The 23,707-nt window shown below is 43.5% G+C and overlaps 1 protein-coding gene and 1 pseudogene across 1 annotated transcript; both read left to right on the forward strand.

Moving 5' to 3' along the window:
- The first annotated feature begins 236 nt into the window (after positions 1–236).
- On the forward strand, positions 237–966 carry LOC144609229 (histone H2B 1/2-like). The gene has a single exon (XM_078427649.1). The coding sequence runs from the start codon at positions 257–259 to the stop codon at positions 629–631; it is 375 nt and encodes a 124-aa protein (XP_078283775.1). The 5' UTR covers positions 237–256; the 3' UTR covers positions 632–966.
- A 668-nt stretch (positions 967–1,634) lies between these two features.
- The window catches only part of LOC144609555 (uncharacterized), an 80,857-nt pseudogene continuing 58,784 nt past the window's right edge, over positions 1,635–23,707 (forward strand).

Below are 23,707 nucleotides of genomic sequence, written 5' to 3' on the forward strand. Positions count from 1 at the left end.
TAAACAGCAGCGCCGATCTCGGACACGACACGTGACAGTGGGAGCGGATTCTGGTTGGTGCAGCGAGGGATTGTGACGTTCCCCTCAGATATCCAATCAGAGCGTTTACGAGGAGGTGTAATTAGTCATATCTCCGACCACCCAATGACGATCCGCTCCTGCTCCATCCCTCATTAGCATAGGGCGACGCGCTGCCTATTTAATCCGCGCTCCGAGCGGCTTCTGGTCACTGCTGTGTTTGAAATCCACCGAGCAAATGCCTGAGACGTCGAAAGCAGCTGCCAAGAAGGGCGCCAAGAAAGCTTTGCCGAAACCTACAGGGAAAGCGGGCAAGAAGCGCAGGAGGTCGAGGAAGGAGAGTTACGGCATCTACATCTACAAAGTGATGAAGCAGGTTCACCCCGACACCGGCATCTCCTCCAAGGCCATGAGCATCATGAACTCGTTCGTCAACGATATTTTCGAGCGCATCGCAGGCGAGGCTTCCCGCCTGGCCCATTACAACAAGAGATCTACCATCAGCTCCCGAGAGATTCAGACCGCCGTGCGCCTGCTTCTTCCCGGGGAGCTGGCCAAGCACGCCGTGTCGGAAGGGACAAAGGCGGTGACCAAGTACACCAGCTCCAAGTAAAGATCGTTGTTGCACATTGTTGACAAAATAACAAAATACCGAAAGCTCAACGGCTCTTTTAAGAGCCATCCACATTCTCGCAGCAAGAGTTGTCCTAATGTTTCGACATTGAATCGCAGCAGAATTGTTTCAGGATATTTTTGCTAGGCAAATTATTTCACATTATGTTTAGTGATGAAATGTTTCAATACGCGCGATATTCCCGGTATCCATGTTACGTTCCTGTCCATTAAACAGAAGTAAAACCCCTTCACGTTTGCTTGTCCCAGTCACCGTAAGTTGTGCCCACGGGCAGCCGATTAGTGCTGTCGTTGTTGTTTTATTTACTATGGGTACTGCGGTTTATTAACTCCTGTCTTCATCTCTGTAACTGTTCCAAATTGCATTTCTACTTGGCAATTCGTTCATTCTTTCAAGGAGGAACTTTTCACACTAGCCCAAACTCCGACTTTTGTGAAAAGGGACCAGTCGATAATCCGACACCGTTTACAAGGTGACCGATCGCTAATTGATGCCGAGAATCGTTTTTTGTGATCGGTTGCTGGCCCAAATAAATCATAAATTAACTGGGTTGTCGTATTGCCCAGGGTTCAAGGTGGTCAATAATCAAGAGTATTTAATTATCAAATATGCCGTCAACGGAACTATGGAATTCTTACTCGCAGCAGTATAATTAACATCTTAACGTAATGCACTTAGATTAAAAAATGATAAACAGAAAAGCAATGATTATGTGATGTAACAAATTGTATTGACATCCAGATTTATAGTTTGGCGGGCTATTTCAAAGTTCTGGTTTTGGAGGGACTGGCAGTTATTTTCATCGCTTTTGTTGCGGTTTTTGATTGGTAGATAAAACAGTTCAGTGATTGGGTTGTTCTTCTGACCAATGAAATCAAGTGCTTTTTCACCAATCGTCAGCGGTTCACTGGATTCCTCAAAAATGTACAAGAAGGGCGAGTGTGTGATCATTTTCTCATTCTCCGTGTGCAAGATTCGGGAGATGTCTGGACGAGGAAAAACCAGCGGAAAAGCACGGGCCAAGGCCAAGTCTCGCTCCTCCCGGGCTGGATTGCAGTTCCCGGTTGGCCGTGTACACAGGCACCTGAGAAAGGGCAACTATGCTCAGCGTGTTGGTGCCGGAGCCCCGGTCTATCTGGCTGCTGTGCTCGAGTATCTGACGGCAGAAATCCTCGAGCTGGCCGGCAATGCGGCCCGGGACAACAAGAAGAGCCGTATCATCCCGAGACATCTACAGCTGGCTGTCCGCAACGACGAGGAGCTCAACAAGCTGCTGGGAGGGGTGACCATCGCTCAGGGCGGTGTGCTGCCTAATATCCAGGCCGTGCTGTTACCCAAGAAAACTGGCGGATCGAGCAAGTAAGCGAGAGAAACTGAACATAGTAACCCAAAGGCTCTTTTCAGAGCCACTCACCATGTCTGTGGAAGGGCTAATCTTTCGCGACTATGCTTCGAGCGGGAGAAGTGTTCATTGTCGTTGTCGAAAACCGACCCTGCACATTGAGTTGTGTATACAGTGACGTAGCGGTAGACCAACTGCCTTGCAGCGCCAGAGACCCGGTTTCAATCCTGACTAGGGGTGCTTACCTGTACGCAGTTAGTCCGTTCTCCCCGTTTTCTTCCACATTCAAAAGACGTTAATTGGCGCTGCTGACTCGCTGGCCCTTAGGGCCTGTTTCCACGCTGTACCTCTAAACTAAACTAAACATGAAACAGCGGTTGACTGGTGCGGAAAGGCAAGTTTTGGCAGATATTCTTACGACAATAAGGCCCCCGAATCTATATAGTTCAAAGCACATTTGGAGGTTGTTGTGTACGGAAGGGTAGTGTGTGGTTTTTGGGATGTAGCAGCTCCTGAACTTGGACGTTACAGTTTTCAGGCTCCTGTCCACCTTCTTAAATGGCAGGTGTGAAATAAGGGCATAGCCATGGTGGTGTGGGTCTTTGCAAGCTGCCTTTTTGAGGTAGCAACTGTTGTAGATTCCTTTGATGGGGGCAGGTCAGTACCCGTGATTGACTGGGAGTGTTTTTGCAATCTTGTTCATTCCTGGGCGTTCGATTTGCCGAACCAGGCAGTGATGCAACCAGTGATAGAGATATGCTCTCTACTGTACACCTGTAGAAGTTCATGAGAGTATTCGTTGACATACAGAATCTCCTCAATCTTCTATAGAAGTAGAAACGTTGATAGGCTTTACTTATGATTGCATCTAAGTGCTGGACCCAGGTCAGATCTACAAAGATGTGCAGTCCCACGAATGTCCAGCTTTGACTCTCCACCACTGTCCTGTGATGAAGGCAAATTCAAGATCCTTATTTTTCCATTCCAAAGTCCACAATCAGTTCCTTCGTCTTATTGACTGAAGTGTGCGCATGTGTGGGGCTCGGGCCGGCGAGGCCTGTGGAATCAGCGATAATTTCCAGGAGCTTTGAACATGTGTATTACAGAAATGAGTTGCTTAAATAAAGTTTAAGTAAATTAGAATTTTCATTTGCCTCACAACAATTTAAGCAACTCAATCTCAGAAGTTAAGCAGTGTGACATTGAGATGGAGAAACTATTGAAAGCACAATGCTTGGATCTGGATTTCAACTCACCTACTGCAGCAAAGGAATGGAAGCTCTGGCTTCATACACTAAATAACTTATTTGATGAGTGTGGCGACAATGCACCAGACAAATTCAGGACATTAATAAGCTCTGTCTCTTATGATGTATATGATTACATAGGGTAATGTTCAACTTATGATTCTATTGATGTACTAAGCAGACTCTTCGTTAAGACACCCAATGTAATATTTGCTTGCTACTCGTAAACATAAACCTGGTGAATCACTTTATGAGCAGTTACAGCTGATCAATATTGACAGGAACTTATTCGAGACGCTTTTTTCTATGGTTTGGCATTGCCTTTAATACGACAGGGACTATTAGAAAACAAAACCTTGGATCTACAGTCAGCTTACAATCAAGCTTGTATAATTAGTGTAAAAAAATAACTGCAGATGCTGGTACAAATCAAAGGTATTTATTTAACAAAATGCTTGAGTAACTCAGCAGGTCAGGCAGCATCTCAGGAGAGAAGGAATGGGTGATGTTTCGGGTCGAGACCCTTCTTCAGACTGCTGTCAGGGGGGCGGGACAAATGAAGGATATAGGTGGAGACAGGAAGATAGAGGGAGAACTGGGAAAGGGGAGGGGAAGAGAGGGACAGAGGAACTATCTAAAGTTGGGGAAGGTTGGAGGAGGTGCAGGTGAACCTCTGCCTCACCTGGAAAGACTGTTTGGGTCCTTGGATGGAGTTGAGGGAGGAGATAAAGGGACAGGTGTTGCATCTCCTGCAGGTTGCAGGGGAAAGTGCCTGGGGATGGGGTGGTTACTCAATCATATCATATCAAGTCACCCTGCAACCTCACAGCATCTTCCTCACAGTTCACGCTACCACCCAGCTTTGTATCATCTGCAATTTTTTTTATGGTACTTTTAATCCCTTTATCCAAGTCATTAATGTACCATATCATATCATATCATATCATATCATATATATACAGCCGGAAACAGGCCTTTTCGGCCCTCCAAGTCCGTGCCGCCCAGCGATCCCCGTACATTAACACTATCCTACACCCACTAGGGACAATTTTTACATTTACCCAGCCAATTAACCTACATACCTGTACGTCTTTGGAGTGTGGGAGGAAACCGAAGATCTCGGAGAAAACCCACGCAGGTCACGGGGAGAACGTACAAACTCCTTACAGTGCAGCACCCGTAGTCAGGATCGAACCTGAGTCTCCGGCGCTGCATTCGCTGTAAAGCAGCAACTCTACCGCTGCGCTACCGTGCCGCCCACGGTAAATAGCTTTCTGAAAGTCGAGGTACACCACATCCACCAGCTCTCTCCTGTCAATTTTCCTAGTTACATCCTCAAAATTCCAGAAGATTAGTCAAGCATGATTTCCCCTTCGTAAATCTATGCTGACTTGGAACGATCCTGTTACTGCTGTCCAAATGCTCTGCAATTTTGTCTTTTATAATTGACTCCAGCATCTTCCCCACCACTGATGTCAGACTAACTGGCATATAATTTCCCGTTTTCTCTCTCCCTCCTTTCTTAAAAAATGGGATAACATTAGCTACCCTCCAATCCACAGGAACTGATCCTGAATATATAGAACATTGGAAAATGATCACCAATGCGTCCACAATTTCTAGAGCCACTTTACGTACCCTGGGATGCAGACCATCAGGCCCTGGGGATTTATCAGCCTTCAGTCCCATCAGTCTACCCAACACCATTTCTTGCCAAATGTGGATTTCCTTCAGTTCCTCTGTCACCCTAGGATCTCTGGCCACTAGAACATCTGGGAGAGTGTTTGTATCTTCCTTAGATACAAAGGATACATACTCTGTATGCACATAGACAGAGTATGTATCCTTTGTATCTAAGGAAGATACAAACACATCTACATACAAAGGATACATACTCTGTAAGATACATACTCCTCAGCCCCCTGGACACCATCTCCCAATCATTCACAGTTGACAAATGCACCACTTTCCTTTCATTCTTCCAAAGCAAAATAGACAACATCTACAGCACCTTAACCACCAACGCACCTGCTCCCCCTCAAACCACCTGCCCCCCCTTATCCTGTCAGCCCCTGCCTCAGTTCTCCCCAATCTCCACCACCGACCTCTCTGACCTCTTCACAGGAATAAAAACTGCCACCTGCTCTCTGGACCCCATCCCCTCCAGCTTTGTCAAGGCCTGCCTTCCAGCTCTCTCTCCACTTATCACTGCAACAATAAACTCCTCCCTGTCCACTGGCATCCTCCTGCCATCCCTCAAAATCGCTGCTGTCACCCCCATTCTGAAAAAACCTGGTCTAAACCCTGACACCCCAAACAACTTCAGACCAATCTCCAACCTACCCTTTCTGTCCAAAGTTTGGGAACGTGCTGTAGCTTCCCAACTCAAATACCACCTCTCCACCAATAACCTGTATGAAACTTTCCAATCCGGATTCCGCTCAAACCACTGTACTGAAACTGCGCTCCTCAAAATCACAAACGACATTCTCCTCTCCTCCGACGCTGGCAACCTCAACATCCTCATCCTACTTGACCTCAGCGCCGCCTTTGACACCATAAATCACTCCATTCTCCTCACCCGACTTGAAACCTCCCTTAACATCACCGGCACAGCCCTATCCTGGTTCAAATCTTACCTCTCTGACAGACACCAGTTCATCTCCATTAACAACTGTAAATCCCCCACCGCTCCCCTCCCCCAAGGTGTCCCCCAAGGCTCAGTCCTTGGCCCCCTCCTCTTCATCCTCTACCTGTTCCCCCTTGGTCAATTAATCCGCCGTCATGGTCTCAACTTCCACTGCTTCGCCGATGATATCCAGCTCCTCATCTCCACCAAGTCAATCTCCCCCACCACACACTCTACACTGACAAACTGCATTACTGAAATAAAATCTTGGCTTCAATCAAACTTCCTCAAACTCAATTGCAACAAATCTGAAATCATCATCATTGGTCCAAAAACGCTCACCAAATCCACCCAAAACTTCATCCTCAACATTGATGGTCTCCCAGTATCCACCTCACCTCACATCCGGAATCTTGGAATCATCCTTGATCAAACCCTCTCCTTCGACAAACACATCAAACACATCACAAAGACAGCCTTTTTCCACCTCAAAAACATTGCCCATCTCCGTCCATCCCTCTCCTCCACAGCTGCAGAAACCCTCATCCACGCCTTCATCACCTCCCGTCTGGACTACTGCAACAGCCTCCTCTATGGCGCACCCTCAAAAATCATCAATAAACTTCAATACATTCAAAACTCCGCTGCCCGTCTACTCACACACATCTCGATCCGTGACCATATCACCCCCGTCCTTTATAAACTCCACTGGCTCCCCATCCCCCAGAGAATCCAGTACAAAATCCTCCTCATAACCTACAAAGCCCTCCATAACCTGGCCCCATCCTACCTGACTGACCTCCTCCACAGGCACACTCCCACCTGCACCCTCCGCTCTGCTGCTGCCAATCTCCTATCCCCCCACATCCGGACTAAACTCAGATCCTGGGGGGACAGGGCTTTCTCCATCGCTGCTCCCACCCTATGGAACTCACTACCCCAAACCGTTAGAGACTCCTCCACACTCACCACATTCAAAACATCGCTGAAGTCTCACCTGTTCAGTACTGCCTTCAACTACTGAAGGTCACCTCACCTTCTGTCTCCTTTCTCTGTTCATTTATTTATTTACTTATTTATCTATTTATTCATTTCCCTATGTTCTCAAAATCTCTGTAAAGCGTCTTTGAGTATATGAAAAGCGCTATATAAATAAAATGCATTATTATTATTATTAGTGAAGACAGATCCAAAGTACCGTTTCAACCCGTCTGCCATTTCCTTGTTCCCCATAATAAATTCCCCTGCTTCTGTCTTCACGGGACCCACATTTGCCTTGACTATATTTTTCCTCTTCACATACCTAAAAAAGCTTTTACTATCCTCCTTTATATTATTGGCTAGCTCACCCTTGTACCTCATCTTTTCTCCCCATATTGCCATTTTAGTTATGTTCTGTCCCAATCCTCTGGCTTCCCACTCTTCTTTGCTACGTTGTACTTCTCTTTTATTTTTATGCTGTCCTTGACTTCCCTTTTCAGCCATGGGTGCCTCTTACTCCCATTAGAATCTTTCCTCCTCTTTGGAATAAATTGATCCTGCAACTTCTGCATTATTCCCAGGAATACCTGCCATTGCTGTTCCACCGTCTTCCCTGCTAGGGCCTCCTTCCAGTCAATTCTGGCCAGCTCCTGCCTCATGCCTCTGTAATTCCCTTTGCTATACTGTAATACTGACACTTCCGATTTTCCCTTCTCCCTCTCAATTTGTAGAGTAAAACTTATCATATTGTGATCACTGCCTCCTAATGGCTCTTTTACCTCGAGTCCCCTTATCAGATCAGGTTCATTGCACAACACTAAGTCCAGAATTGCCTTTCCCCTGGTAGGCTCCTGTACAAGCTGTTCTAAGAATCCATCTCAGAGGCACTCCACAAACTCTCTTTCCTGGGGTCCATTACCAATCTGATTTTCCCAGTCTACCTGCATGTTGAAATCTCCCATAACCACCGTAGCATTACATTTGTGATATGCCAATTTTAGCTCTTGATCCAACTTGCACCCTATATCGAGGCTACTGTTTGGGGGCCTGTAGATAACTCCCATTAGGGTCTTTTTACCCTTAGAATTCCTCATTTCTATCCATACTGATTCTTTATCTCCTGATTCTATGTCACTCCTTGCAAGGGAGTGAATATCATTCCTTACCAACAGAGCGACCCCACCCCCTCTGCCCACCTGTCTGCCTTTTCTACACGTTGTGTACCCATGAATATTCAGTTCCCAGCCCTGGTCGTCTTGTAGCCATGTCTCTGTGATTCCCACAACATCATACTTGCCAATGTCTAACTGAGCCTCAAGCTCATCCACTTTATTTTTTATACTTTGCGCATTTAAATACAACACTTTAACTTCGGTATTCACCTCCCCTCTCACACGGGTCACAATTGGCCCTGACCTTACTCTCTTATCCCATCTAGAACTTCCCTTCCCATTTATTTGACAGTCCTTTGCAATTTCTCCTGTATTCGTTTCCCCTTTAACTCCATCTTCATATTGCCAATTTGTCAACCACTCCCCCCCACTACTTAGTTTAAAGCCACACATGTAGCACTAGCAAACCTGCCTGCCAGAATGTTGGTTCCCCTGCTGTTAAGGTGCAACCGTCCCTTTTGTACAGGTCACCCCTAACCCAGAAGAGATCCCAGTCTTGAAATCTAAATCCCTGCTCCCTGTGCCAGCCCCTCATCCAGACATTCATATCCCCGATCTTTCTGTTCCTGCCCCCACCAGCACGAGGTACAGGTAACAGTCCAGAGATAAACACCCTCGACGTCCTACTTCTCAGTCTTCTTCCTAACTCTCGAAACTCACGTTGCAGTACCTCCTTCCTCTTCCTCCCGATGTCGTCCGTGACCACGTGCACAAGTACTTCTGGTTGATCGCCTTCCCTCGCTAGGATGTTCTGAAGCGGGTCCGTGATGTCTTGAACCCTGGCACCAGGGAGGCAACAGACCATCCTCAAGTCCCGCCTGCTGTCACAGAATCTACTGTCCGTACCTCGGACAATGGAGTCACCCACTACTATGGCTCTTCCTGACTTCGGTCTCCCCGGTCGAGTCTCCTTGCCTGGATTAGAGCCACCAACCTGGGAGTTGCAAAGCCCATGCAATGCTGGTATTTAAATGCCCGTACCTGTAAAATCCACTGGTGTTTTGATTGTTGGCCTGTATCTTCACATTGCAAAATCCTACAGTGCAACGGCCTGTGTCCTCACTGTGCAACGGCCCACGTTGCAATGGCCTGTGTGCTCACAGTGCAACGGCCCGCGTTGCAAGGGCCTGTGTCCTCACAGTGAAACGGCCCTTGTTGTAAGGGGCTGTGCCCTCATAGTGCAACGGCCCGTGTTGTAAGAGTCTGTCCTCAAGAGTCAAGTCATGACTGTGTTGTTGTCAGATACTGTATCCTGAAACCAAACAGTGAAATTCTTTCTTGCAGCAGCAAAACAGATATGTAAACATTGTACTCTGCAATCGGCATAATAACCAACAAGTGTGAAGTTCAGGATATAAAAAGAACAAACAATAACAGTGCAAAGACAAATTTAATTGTCCCAAGTCTAAGTAGCTATGGAGCTTCGTTGGAGTTTTAGTGTTTAATAGCCAGATGATGTTGTGAAGAAGCTGCTACAAAACCTGGACGTTAGAGTTTTCAGGCTCCAAAACCACCTTCGCAATGACACTGGTGAAATGAGTGCATGGCAAGGTTGATGTTGGTTGCCTTTTTGAGCCGCGACTCTGCCAGAGCACTTTTCTTTTCTTTTTTTTTAATTAAAAAAAATAATTATTTAAGTTTTAACAGAACTCATACATGTTCCATTTCATAGTAAGCAATAATAACTACATTATAAATTCGATTATACATGTATTGTTCTGTATTATATCCCCTCCCACACCCCCCCTTTCCCCCACCCCCCAGTTAAAAAGAAGGAAAAAGAAAAAGAAAGAGAGAAAGAAAGAAACCTGGAGTCCAGAAGGAGACACTTCCGGGTAATTTCTTATTAAATTCTTATTAAAGGTATCAAAACAATCCTGAATTTAAATATTTCCAATTCTTAATCCTAGCTTTAAAATGAATGGGTTCCACACCTTCAAGAAGAAGTCATATCCATTTCTCAGATTTTACGTTGCTTTTTCTAATGGGATACAACTACGCATTTCTGCATACCATCTTTCAAATCTTATTTCATTTTGATCTTTCCAAGTGACCGCTACACATTTTTTTGCTACTGCTATTGCTATTTTGAGAAATCTTTCCTGATGTTTATCTAAAATTAGCTTTGGTAATATTCCTTTTGTATCTCCCAATAAAAACAACCTTGAATCCAATGGTATGATCTTATTCATCAATTGTTCCAAACATTTTTTTAGGTCTTTCCAAAAAGGAATTACCTTCTGACATGCCCATGTAGAGTGTAAAAAAGTACCCACGTCTTGGTTGCATCTAAAACAAATTTCAGATTAGTTTGGTTTTAAATTGTTTAATTTTTTCGGGGTTAAATATAGTTGATGTAAAAAATTATATTGTACTAAACTATCTCACATTAATAGTATTTTTCATACTATCTAAACACAGTCTTTCCCAACTTGGTTCATCAATGATAATATTAAGATCTGTTTCCCATCTTTGTCTTGATTTTTGAATTCCTATCTTTGGACTAGATTTTTGTAATAATTTATACATTGATGATATAATTTTTTTTATTCCCTTGCCCTGAATCAAGGATTCAATTCCTTTAATCTGAAATAGAGACATTGAATTACCTAACTTTTCCCTTAAAAAAGATTGTAATTGATAATAGAAAAAAAATACTATTCCCTGGAATTTGATATTTATTTCTCAATTGAGAAAATGTCAAAAAGTTATTTCCTTCATAGCAATCTCCTATATTTTTAATACCCTTCTGTTCCCAGACTTGTAGTATTTGATTATTCCAAGCAAACGGCAATAATCTATTTTTTACTAATGGAGTTTTAGCTGTTAAAAAAAATCTTTTATCATTAACTTTAACTGTTTTCAACAATGTATTAATTAAATGTTTTAGCAAAGGTGACTCTTTATCCTTAACTAATAGCTTCGCTTCCCATTTATATATAAATTCTTCTGGACATAACTCTTTTATTTTATCCATTTCAATTTTAACCCATGCTGTTTTTCCACCCTCTTGATAAAAGGATGAAATAAAACTAATTTGTGCTGCCAGATAATAATTTTTAAAATTTGGTAATTGCAGTCCACCTAATTCAAATTTCCATGTTAATTTTTCCAGAGACACTCTTGGCATTTGACCTTTCCAAAGAAAATTCCTCACAATTTTGTTCAATTCTTGAAAAAATTTATTTGGCAAAGGTATAGGCAGTGTTGAAAATAAATACTGTATCCTCGGAAAAATATTCATCTTAATACAGTTCACTCTCCCTATCAATGTAATTGGAAGATTCATCCATTTCTTCAGGTCCTCATCTATTTTTTTTATTAGTGGTTTATAATTTAATTTATACAAATTATTTAACTAATTATCTACTTTAACTCCTAAGTACTTAATGCCTTCTTTTTGCCATTTAAACTGACTTTCTCTTTTACATTGGTCATAATTGCCTTCAAAAAGGCATTATTTCAGTTTTATCTTTATTAATTTTATATCCTGATACTTTCCCGTATTCTTCCAATCTGAAATATAATTTTCTTATAATAATAATAATAATAATAATAATAAGCATTTATTTTATATAGCGCCTTATCAGGTGCTCAAAGCGCTTTACAAAAACAATCAACATAAAAACAAACAGACAAACTATCCTAACGGAAAAGCGGCGAATAAACAACGCCAGCGTCCTCTCACGTCAGGGTCCGGCAGTAGACAACAAAAAGCACAGGACACACAGATACAATTTTTACACAAACAGCCATCACAGTGATTGCTCTAGGCACACCCTCACTGTGATGGAAGGCAAAGTCTTATCTCCTCCTCATTCTTCTCCCGTGGTGCCATGAGGTGATCGAGGCTCCCAACTTTTTGAAGCCCCCACCGGGCGATGGAAAGTCCCAGGGCCGAGCCGAGCAGGCCGATGAAAGTCCTGAGCCCCCACTGGGCGATGGAAAGTCCCAGGGCCGAGCCGAGCAGGCCGATGAAAGTCCTGAGCCCCCACCGGGCGATGGAAAGTGCTGCGGCCGAGCCACGCAGGGTGATGAAGGGCCTGCGAGCGGGTCGATCGTACCTCGCGCTTCGGGGCGGTCGAAGCTGCTACGGCTGGAGCTCCCAAAAACCGGTCACCAGCCAGGGACCTGCGAACTCCCGATGTTGCGGTCTGCAGGGCCCACGGCCGAAGCCTCCGAGATGGTAAGTCCAGGCCCTGCGACCGGAGTCTTCAAGGTCGATCCCAGCTGGAGGCCGCCGACTCCACGATGTTAGGCCGTAGCGCGAACGGAGATACGACACGGTAAAGGTCGCATCTCCGTTGAGGAAGAGATTAGAAAAAAAGGTTTCCCCCAACCCCCCCACCACCCCCCCACATACACAGAGTTAAAAATAGAACAAAACGTACATTAAACTATGACAATAGACAAAAAACAAAAAAAAGACAGAGAGACTGCCGGTGAGACATAAGGATTCCAATGGTCTAGTAAGACAAATTAAGACATCATCTGCAAATAAAGTAATTTTGTGATCTTCCTGATTAACTTTAAATCCTTTAATGTCTGAATCTGATCTTATTAGTTCTGCCAGAGGTTCAATAGCCAGTACAAATAGAGCTGGTGACAAGGGACATCCCTGTCTGCTAGATCTTTCCAAATTAAATGGTTGAGAAGATTGGCCATTTGTCACCACTTTGGCTTTGGGTTGTTTATAAAGAGCTTTTACCCAGTTAATGAAACCATTCCCCAATCCATACTTCTCTAATACTTTAAATAAAAAATCCCATTCTAACCTGTCAAACGCCTTTTCAGCATCTAAAGCAACTGCTACGCTTAATTCCTTTCTGTTCTGTGCTAAATGTAAAATACTTATAAATCTTGCTACATTATCAGATATTCTCCTTTTTTTGACAAATCCAGATTGATCCTCTTTAACCAACTTAGGTAAAAATTCTGACAGTCTCTTTGCCAAAAGCTTGGCAACTATTTTATAATCTGCATTCAACAGTGATATTGGTCTATACGACTATGCTTTTGAAGGGTCTTTCCCTTTTTTTTGAATTACAGTTATGATTGCCATTGAAGAGGATTCCGGTAATGTAGAAGTTTTTTCCGCTTGTTGTATCACTTCCATAAATACTGGTAACAACAAATCTTTAATTTTTTTTATAGAACTCTGGCGGGAAGCCATCTTCCCCTGGTGATTTATTACTTGGTAAAGAATGTAGTACTTCCTCCACTTCTCTCAAAGTAAAGGAGGCATTTAGTCCCATCTGCTCCTCATTAGAGATTGTTGATAATTGTATCTTAGATAAGAAATTATTTATCTTAATTTCATCCTTTTCAGATTCAGAATGATGCAGGTTAGTGTAAAATTGCTTAAATACCTCATTAATTTTAGGTTTATGTAATTGTATTTTGATCTGTTCTAATTGAATTTATTGTTCTTAATATTTGTTCTTCTTTCAGTTGCCATGCCAATACCTTATTCGCTCTTTCTCCTAATTCATAATACCTTTGTTTAGTTCGTAATATTAATTTTTCTGTTCTATAAGTATGTAAAGTATTGTACTGAAATTTTTTATTTCCTAGTTGTATTTTTTTTGTATCTGAAGAAGCATACAAGTCTTTTTCTAATACGGTGATTTCTTTTTTTAATCTTTCAGATTCCTTCCTATAATCTTTCTTTATCTTAGATGAGTAGTTTATAATTTGGCCTCTCAAATATGCCTTCATCACATCCCATATAATGAATTTATCATTAACTGAATTTAAATTTGTTTCCAAAAATAATCGAATTTGTCCTCGAATAAAATTGCAAAAGTCTTGCCTTTTCAATAGTAAAGAGTTGAATCTCCATCTATATACTGACTGTTCTTTATCTGGCATCTTAATTTTCATTAATAATGGTGAATGATCCGATAGCAATCTAGCCTTGTAATCTATTTGTATTATTCTTCCCTTTAATTGAGCTGAAATCAAAAATAGATCTATTCTAGAATATGTCTCATGTCTATTGGAATAGAAGGAGTAGTCTTTTTCCCTAGGATGGCTTTTCCTCCAAATATCTATTAAATTTAAATTTTCCATTAAGTTCAATGTTATCTTCGCTGCTCTTGTCCTTGTCATTGTCCTTGATGATCTATCCATTTCTGGATCTAAACAAAAGTAAAAATCTCCCCCTACCAATATATTTTCATGTGCTTCCGCTAGATTTAGGAAAGTATCCTGCACAAACTTCTCATCATCTGTATTTGGTGCATATATATTCATTAAAGTCCACAATTCTGAGAAAATTTGACAATGTACGATTATAAATCTACCTACTGGGTCACTTACAATATTTTGTATCTTAATTGGTAGCGTTTTCTTAAATGGGATAGCAACCCCTCTTGCTTTTGAATTAAAAGAAGATGCTATCATACTTCCTACCCAGTCTCTCTTTAACTTTTGATGTTCTTTTTCCGTTAGATGTGTTTCTTGTAAGAAAGCTATATCCACTTCCAATTTTTTCATCTGTGTTAAAATTCTCTTCCTTTTTATCGGTCCATTTAACCCATTCACATTATAACTTAGAAAATGTAATTTATTATCCATTCATTCTTATTTTTTTTTCCCCTTCTTCCTTACCTTGATACCTCTTCCAATATTTACGTTGTGCCGTATTTCATTGTACTCCCTTCCATCGTCCAGGTACAAAAACAGAAAAGAAAAAAGAAAGATAGAAAAGTAAACCCTCCCTCTAATGTTGTTAATAAATAGATTAACAACATTACCCCCCTCTATTATACGAGGTGTGGTCCACACCACACTTGTGCCCATGATTATGGTAGAGCATGCATATTCTCCAAACCCCCCGATACTTCAAGTACTTCTAAAGATTAACTATCCTTAATACAATTGATCCCCTCTATAGTATACAGATCTTGTTAATAATCATTCATGCATGGATCTTCTTAATCAATTCTCGATGGCAATTCTTCAGCAAAATCTTGTGCTCTGACAAAGTCTTTGAAAAATTTATTTTCTCCAATGTTGATCATGATCTTCAAAGGAGCAGGATGCAGTAAAATGAACTTATAACCTTTCTTCCATAAAATATTTTTTGCCTTATTAAATTCTTTTTTCCTGCTCAACAAGACATTACTGATATCTGGGTAAAAAAATATTTTTGTACCTTCATACTCTATTGGTTTTCCCTGTCTTATATTCATCCCGACTGATTTGAGGACCAATTCTCTATCTTGGTATCAAGAATTTAATCAACACAGATCTTGGCTTTTGATTAGTCGAAGGTTTCGGTCTTAGAGCCCTATGTGCTCTTTCTATTTCCATCGGTCCTTGTTTATATATTCCCAGACTAGTCACTATCCAATCTTGAAAAAAATTGATTGGGTCTTCCCCCTCAACTCCCTCTGGCAAGCCAACAATTTTAACATTATTTCTCCTGCTGTAGTTTTCCAAGGCGTCCAACTTCTCCACGATCTTTTTGCTTTCAATTGTTGCAGCAGTAATACTATCTTCATTTTTTTCCACTCTAGATTTTAACATTTCATTTTCCATTTCTATATTATCCACTGTTTATCACTGTTTGAAAATTCTCCTCCATTTTTTTCAAAGACTTATATATTTCCTTATTATCCTTATGCAGTTCCTTATTATCTCTCCTCAATGCTTTCACTTCATTTTCCATCACTTTGTTATCTCCTTCAATTTTCTTGAGCCTGTTAATAATTTCTTCAAGCATCGCTTTAATTTTAATCTCTGAATCTTCTTGATCTCCTTCTTCCTTGTTTCCACTTCCACTGCTAGTTCCCTCCTCGTCACTCGTTTCCGAAACTTCAGCCTCTCGGCCAACAGAGGGCCATGCCTCTCCGCCTGCTGAGGGCTCCTCAAATCCAGGCCCCTGCTCCGTCGGGGCTGTAGGCCTACCTTCGATTTTTTTTCTTGATTCCTTTGGTGGATTTCTTTGCTTCTGTGGCAGCTGTGCTCCCTTCTTTTCTTTCTTGGGAGTCATCAGTACGTTCTGTATACTTTTAACTTTAAATTAAAGTACTTGTGAGATGTAAAATGTGAGTGCTCACAATCACGATGCCAGAGACAAAGTCGTGGAAACAAGAAATTTATTAACGAGTCTGCAGAACCGGGTGCCTCTCCAAACCGAGACATCCCGAGACAAAGACAGTGCCTTCTCTTTATACAGTACAACTTCGTTGAATCTCCCTCCCTTCTGCTGAATCCTCCTCCCCTTCGGGCTCTTTCCAATCAGAGCGCTGAGGTGCACAATCTTCTGTACCACCCCCAGGTACCCCCCCAGATCATACATTGTATGTGCATGGCAATTGGCAGTTCCCCACTCAGGGGCGTATTTGCAATATTCATTTACCTAGTTGAGCAAGCGCAGTAGTTATCCACATGACCCTTAGTTACCTTCACAACCCATTTCAACCCATCCCTGCTGCTTTGACACTCTCCTAAATTTATGGCCCTTTGTCCAGTCTGCCTCTATCCCCGTACCACACTCTCAGTGCTCCAACGAACTCGGTGGTAGTTCAATCATCCAGCCTATCTCTGTCCCTGATGGTTTAATAGCCCTGTCCCCGGCATAGTGGTAGTTCAATCATCCAGCCTATCTCTACCCCCGGACAGTTTAATAGCCCTGTCCTTGGTAGAGTGGTTGTTCCAGTATCCTGTTTCTGGTGGTTTAATCATCCTGTTTCTCACAATCCATCCTTTTTCTTTTGCTACGCATTCCCTGATTAAATCCCATTTTCAAACTCCTTTGTCTCCAACTGATGTAGCATTCTCCTAATTTCCTTACTCTGGGAATCCAAAACCTCCCCTGGCCGCATTATCATGATTTTCTGCACCTCCCCTCTTGTCCCCATTGGCATTGCTACAGCCTGCATCTGACTTATGCTCCTAGTTATGAGCTCCCTAAAACAAGGTACACAACAGGGGATAAAGATCAGCCCAGCCAGTGCACATAAGATCACCTGTGCCACCGTTCTCCACCATGATCCTCCCAGGAGGGAATCCCACCATCCAATGCCCATAATTGAGTTCCATTTTTGTATCGGAACATGCGCCAATTTCCGTATTCCTTCGGATATGTCCATTACTGCCTGTCCGTTATTGTCAATATTCAGGCAACAATTAGAGAGGTTGAATTTCCCACATACCCCTCCTTCTTCGGCTAGGAGGTATTCCAGGGCTAATCGATTTTGGTATATTGCTGTTCTCATCTGCGTTTGCTGCTTTGCCAACATTTCTAGTGCGGCAGCCGTTCGATTAGTGATCACCTCTAATACAGCTTGTATTATCCGGTTTAGCATGTACACCGGGGTACGATATCCCCAGGAACCATCCTGAGCCCAGGTGGCTGGCCCATAATATGAAATGAGCAGTCCTTGACATCCAGCGTCTGAGCAATCCTAGTAGCCAGGTCCACAAAGAGATTCCCTCCCAATTCAGGAATTTCTATCTGCTCCTGTATCTCTTCGTATAAGGATACATGTACTTGAGGCCTCTTAGTTGGGGCTGGTGGGGCTGGTGGGACTGGTGGGGCTAGTCGGGTTATCCCTTTTGCTCGTAGCCAGTTTATTAGGATTTATTTTTGCCTGTCTAGATGTTCCTTCCCCAACCGGGTCCCCATCCCCCACTGCCCGGCTTTCCATAAGCAAAACCATCTCTCCCCTCTGGGGCAGGTGCCATACATCCTCATTCCTGTGTATCCCAAATTCTGCACTAAATAGTATTCTACCCCCACCTCCTTACAGCTGGTTCTGGTCCTATGGGTATAACATGAGTCATGCGCATAAGAATGATAGGTAAAAGACCTTCTGGTTTGTCCACCATACCTGATGGGGTGGTAACATTTATCACAGCTGTCCATGCATTTACTTACAGTGGCAACCATTATGAACACCAGTGCCACGCACTGCATTGTAATCTTCTAGTTCAATTGTCCTTTCTCAAAGATCAGAGTCATTGGTTTCCTCCCTTGCCTTACTGTCCAGTCCTCCTCAGCCGGAGGTTCCACTGGCCCCTTTATCCGCGCTGCGTGTGTCCACCCTTTCTCTTTCGTCTGCACTGCCGTCTCCGTGGTCAACAATACCCAATACGGACCAGTCCAACGGGGTTGCAATTTTTCCTCCTTCCACGATTTCACAAGAACCCAGTCTCCCGCCTTCACAGAATAGATTGGAAAGTCGAGAGGGGGACTCTGTGCCAGCAGCCCCTTGGTTTTTAATTCTGTAATAGAACGAGATACTGCCAGTACATAGTTCCTTAAGAAAACATCACTACCCTCTAGGGTGGGTATTCCTTCTATCTTTCCCAAATAAGGTAACCCAAACAACATTTCGTAGGGGGATACTGCTATATCCTTTCGTGGGGCGGTTCGAATTCTAAGTGAGCCACCACCACTAGGAGGTATTTCCATTTCTGTATCCTGGGGAGTTCAGTAAAATCTACCTGTACTCTCTGGAATGGTCTGATGGCTAACTGTTGACCTCCTCCCGGCGTTGCCCTCATCACTTTCTTATTTATCTTCTGACAGATTACACAGCTTGAGACTGCTTGTTTAGCCAGAGTATATATTCCCCTACAAGCATACGTACGTAAAAGAGTATCACATAATGCCTGAGCCCCCCAGTGTGACTGGGAATGTAATCTCCCCAATAATTCTCTGATAACCTCCTTAGTTTTTGTCCGTAATCAGGGTCAAATCATCCTTTTCCATTAGGATAGCTTCATATTTTAATATCCTTGAGTCTGTCAACCACCTCTGAGACCTCTGTGCCAATATTGTTCTCACCGTATGTGGGGTGGAGACCACCAAAACCCCCCCCCGAAGGTCAATTTCCTGCTCTCCTCTACTAGGACCGCTGTGACTGCCACTGCCTGTATACAGACAGGCCATCCTCGTGACACTGGGTCCAATATTTTTGATAAAAATGCCACGGGCTGCCGGTTTCCCCCCCTCCTTTGAGTCAATACCCCGAAGGCTATCCCATTTTCCGCATTTACAAACAGATGTTGGGCAAGGCTTTTCTCAGCCCCTCTAGGTCTCGGGTCACCCAAGGAATATACTGTGTTTGTCCTGCCTTTTCCAAAAGTAATGGCCTCATTCTCCCCCTCAGCTCCTGTCTCTCGTTCACCATCTCCTGTTGTGGTTCTATCTGTATACTTTCCCACCTCATTCTTCTCTGGGCGTACCCCTGGCTTTCCTTTCTTTTTCTTTCCATATCTTTTTCCATCTCCCTTATCTCTATCTCTAAGCGCTTTATGGATGCCTCTATTTCCCTTCTACACTCCCTTGTTTCTTTTTTTCCCCATCACTTTCTAATTCTGCTTCATTCTCAGTTTTGCTCTCTCTGTGCTGCCTGCTGATTACATGCCTGTGATTCTGTGTTGCTGCCTCCCTCATACTCCTCATTTGCTGCCTGACAGGTCCCATAAATCTTTCTGTCCCTGAGGTCCCTGAGGTCCTGCAGCCTTTTTGCCTGACAATAGACAATAGACAATAGACAATAGGTGCAGGAGTAGGCCATTCAGCCCTTCGAGCCAGCACCGCCATTCAATGCGATCATGGCTGATCACTATCAATCAGTACCCCGTTCCTGCCTTCTCCCCATACCCCCTCACTCCGCTATCCTTAAGAGCTCTATCCAGCTCTCTCTTGAAAGCATCCAACGAACTGGCCTCCACTGCCTTCTGAGGCAGAGAATTCCACACCTTCACCACCCTCTGACTGAAAAAGTTCTTCCTCATCTCCGTTCTAAATGGCCTACCCCTTATTCTCAAACTGTGGCCCCTTGTTCTGGACTCCCCCAACATTGGGAACATGTTATCTGCCTCTAATGTGTCCAATCCCCTAATTATCTTATATGTTTCAATAAGATCCCCCCTCATCCTTCTAAATTCCAGTGTATACAAGCCCAATCGCTCCAGCCTTTCAACATACGACAGTCCCGCCATTCCGGGAATTAATCTAGTGAACCTACGCTGCACGCCCTCCATAGCAAGAATATCCTTCCTCAAATTTGGAGACCAAAACTGCACACAGTACTCCAGGTGCGGTCTCACCAGGGCCCGGTACAACTGTAGAAGGACCTCTTTGCTCCTATACTCAACTCCTCTTGTTACGAAGGCCAACATTCCATTGGCTTTCTTCACTGCCTGCTGAACCTGCATGCTTCCTTTCATTGACTGATGCACTAGGACACCCAGATCTCGTTGAACTCCCCCTCCTCCTAACTTGACACCATTCAGATAATAATCTGCCTTTCTATTCTTACTTCCAAAGTGAATAACCTCACACTTATCTACATTAAACTGCATCTGCCATGTATCCGCCCACTCACACAACCTGTCCAGGTCACCCTGCAGCCTTATTGCATCTTCCTCACAATTCACACTACCCCCCAACTTAGTATCATCTGCAAATTTGCTAATGGTACTTTTAATCCCTTCGTCTAAGTCATTAATGTATATCGTAAATAGCTGGGGTCCCAGCACCGAACCTTGTGGTACCCCACTGGTCACTGCCTGCCATTCCGAAAGGGACCCATTTATCCCCACTCTTTGCTTTCTGTCTGTTAACCAATTTTCTATCCATGTCAGTACCCTACCCCCAATACCATGTGCCCTAATTTTGCCCACTAATCTCCTATGTGGGACCTTGTCGAAGGCTTTCTGAAAGTCGAGGTACACCACATCCACTGACTCTCCCTTGTCAATTTTCCTAGTTACATCCTCAAAAAATTCCAGTAGATTTGTCAAGCATGATTTCCCCTTCGTAAATCCATGCTGACTCGGAACGATCCCGTTACTGCTATCCAAATGCTCAGCAATTTCGTCTTTTATAATTGACTCCAGCATTTTCCCCACCACTGATGTCAGACTAACTGGTCTATAATTACCCGTTTTCTCTCTCCCTCCTTTCTTAAAAAGTGGGATAACATTTGCTATCCTCCAATCCACAGGAACTGATCCTGAATCTATAGAACATTGAAAAATGATCTCCAATGCTTCCACTATTTCTAGAGCCACCTCCTTAAGTACTCTGGGATGCAGACCATCAGGCCCTGGGGATTTATCAGCCTTCAGTCCCATCAGTCTACCCAAAACCATTTCCTGCCTAATGTGGATTTCCTTCAGTTCCTCCATCACCCTAGGTTCTCCAGCCCCTAGAACATTTGGGAGATTGTGTGTATCTTCCTCAGTGAAGACAGATCCAAAGTAACGGTTTAACTCGTCTGCCATTTCTTTGTTCCCCATAATAAATTCCCCTGCTTCTGTCTTCAAGGGACCCACATTTGCCTTGACTATTTTTTTCCTCTTCACGTACCTAAAAAAACTTTTGCTATCCTCCTTTATATTATTGGCTAGTTTACCCTCGTACCTCATCTTTTCTCCTCGTATTGCCTTTTTAGTTAACTTTTGTTGCTCTTTAAAAGAGTCCCAATCCTCTGTCTTCCCACTCTTCTTTGCTATGTTATACTTCCTCTCCTTAATTTTTATGCTGTCCCTGACTTCCCTTGTCAGCCACAGGTGTCTCTTACTCCCCTTAGAGTCTTTCCACCTCTTTGGAATAAATTGATCCTGCAACCTCTGCATTATTCCCAGGAATACCTGCCATTGCTGTTCTACCGTCTTCCCTGCTAGGGCCTCCTTCCAATCAATTTTGGCCAGCTCCCGCCTCATGCCTCTGTAATCCCCTTTGCTATACTGTAATACCGACACTTCCGATTTTCCCTTCTGCCTTTCCATTTGCAGAGTAAAACTTATCATGTTGTGATCACTGCCTCCTAATGGCTCTTTTACCTCTAGTCCCCTTATCAGATCAGGATCATTACACAACACTAAATCCAGAATTGCCTTCTCCCTGGTAGGCTCCAGTACAAGCTGTTCTAAGAATCCATCTCGAAGGCACTCTACAAACTCTCTTTCCTGGGGTCCATTTCCAACCTGATTTTCCCAGCCTGCTTCCAGTTCCCGTGCTTCTTGCTTCATCCTTTCCTTTTCTCGCTGCCCCCTTCTCTGTCTATATTCCTTTATGTCTTGCCCATCGTTCCAAGTTGTGACTTCTCCCTCTATCTCCACTATTCCCTTTTAGCAAAGGGCACTGCTTTGTTCCGTCCTGGTCGGAATAGGGAGGGGAATACCCAGGGTCCCATAGGCTGGGGTACAGAGTTGATTTTTTCCCGAAGCTCCTGACTTTCATGCTGTTTTTCAGGTTTTTCACCCTTGTTTGGGGTGGTATTCTTTTCTCAGCCTTTCTCCTTCTATGCTAAACAATTTAAGTACGTCTAGTTCTTTTTCCTTTTTCGTTACTCGGGTTTCTGATTTATCCTTAGGCTTATAGTTCTGAATTAACACTCCCATTTCAGCACACATATTTATATCAAAATATAAATATATCAAAATTTATATCAAAATTTATATCATTCCGTGGGCCATTTCGTAACCAATTTTTTCGTCCTTTTTTTCCATTTCTCAGAGTGTTTTTTTTTAAATATCCTCTTTGGATACGGGGAACTTCCTACTTAGTAGTTCAACTGCAGTTATTTTATTCATTGTATTCGTCTTATGTTAGTGCACTTGGTCAGTCATCTTTATACAGTCCTTGTTCTCACTCCGTTCCGTCTCTATAGTCACTATGCTACCTATTACGCTATTTCTATCTTTTATAGTTCTACTATATTCCTTTAATATTTATTCCGAGGCATCGGCAAGCCTGTGATTCCTGCGATTCTTTCAAGATTTATCCTTCGCTTTCCCCCACTAACTAGGTGGCCCAGGTACTTCACCTCTTGTTCCACAAATTGGATTTTAGTAAACGTACCTGGGGAACCCAACAGCCTGCATAACAACTTTCCTCCAGATTAGGGGAAGCTTTTGAATTAACAAACACATTTAATGCCTGCCGTACCCAATCCTCATCGGAGCCCAGTCGTGGCCACCAGACTGCACTCCCTTTTATTGGTTCCTTTGGTCAATCAAAATAACAGAACTGAATCATTTTTGTCTTCTCCAATCCCTGGGTTTTCCCTGCCCCCAATTATTCTTAACACAAGAATTACCCATCCTCCCTGTCCGACTTATCCCGTCCGACAGAATCCTCCCTGTCCGACTTATCCCGTCCGACAGAATCCTCCCTGTCTGACTTATCCCGTCCGACAGAATCCCCCTGTCCGACTTATCCCGTCCGACAGTATCCTCCCTGTCCGACTTATCCTGTCCGACAGTATCCTCCCTGTCCGACTTATCCCGTCCGACAGAATTCCCCCCTGTCCGACTTATCCCGTCCGACAGTATTCCCCTGTCCGACTGTTCCTGTCTGACAGAACCCGCATTCGCCCCAACGGACTATCAGGCAGAATGCTGGGGTTGGGCTTACCGCCCTACCCCTCCCTTTCCCGATCGGAACTCCCCTCCCGATCTGTTATCCTCTCTGTCTGACTTTTCCCGTCCAACAGAACCCAATCGCCCGAATAATACTTAATAGTCAATTTTTTTACCCGGGTCCTGTGCACAGAAATTGCTCGATTGATCCCGATCGGAGTTTCCCTCCGATCTCCCTGTCCGACTGTTCCTGTCCGACAGAATTCCGGATTCCCTCTTGTTTCCACGAGTCTCCTGTCCGGATATCACTCGCTCAAACCGCTGATGGCAAACAAGGAGATCAGGGACTGC

This window comes from Rhinoraja longicauda, chromosome 34 (assembly GCF_053455715.1).
Source record: "Rhinoraja longicauda isolate Sanriku21f chromosome 34, sRhiLon1.1, whole genome shotgun sequence".
NCBI lineage: Eukaryota > Metazoa > Chordata > Chondrichthyes > Rajiformes > Arhynchobatidae > Rhinoraja > Rhinoraja longicauda.

What these genes read in the sequence shown, in the direction of transcription:
- LOC144609229 (XM_078427649.1), top strand. Translation starts at nt 257, where the DNA reads ATGCCTGAGACGTCGAAAGCAGCTGCCAAGAAGGGCGCCAAGAAAGCT.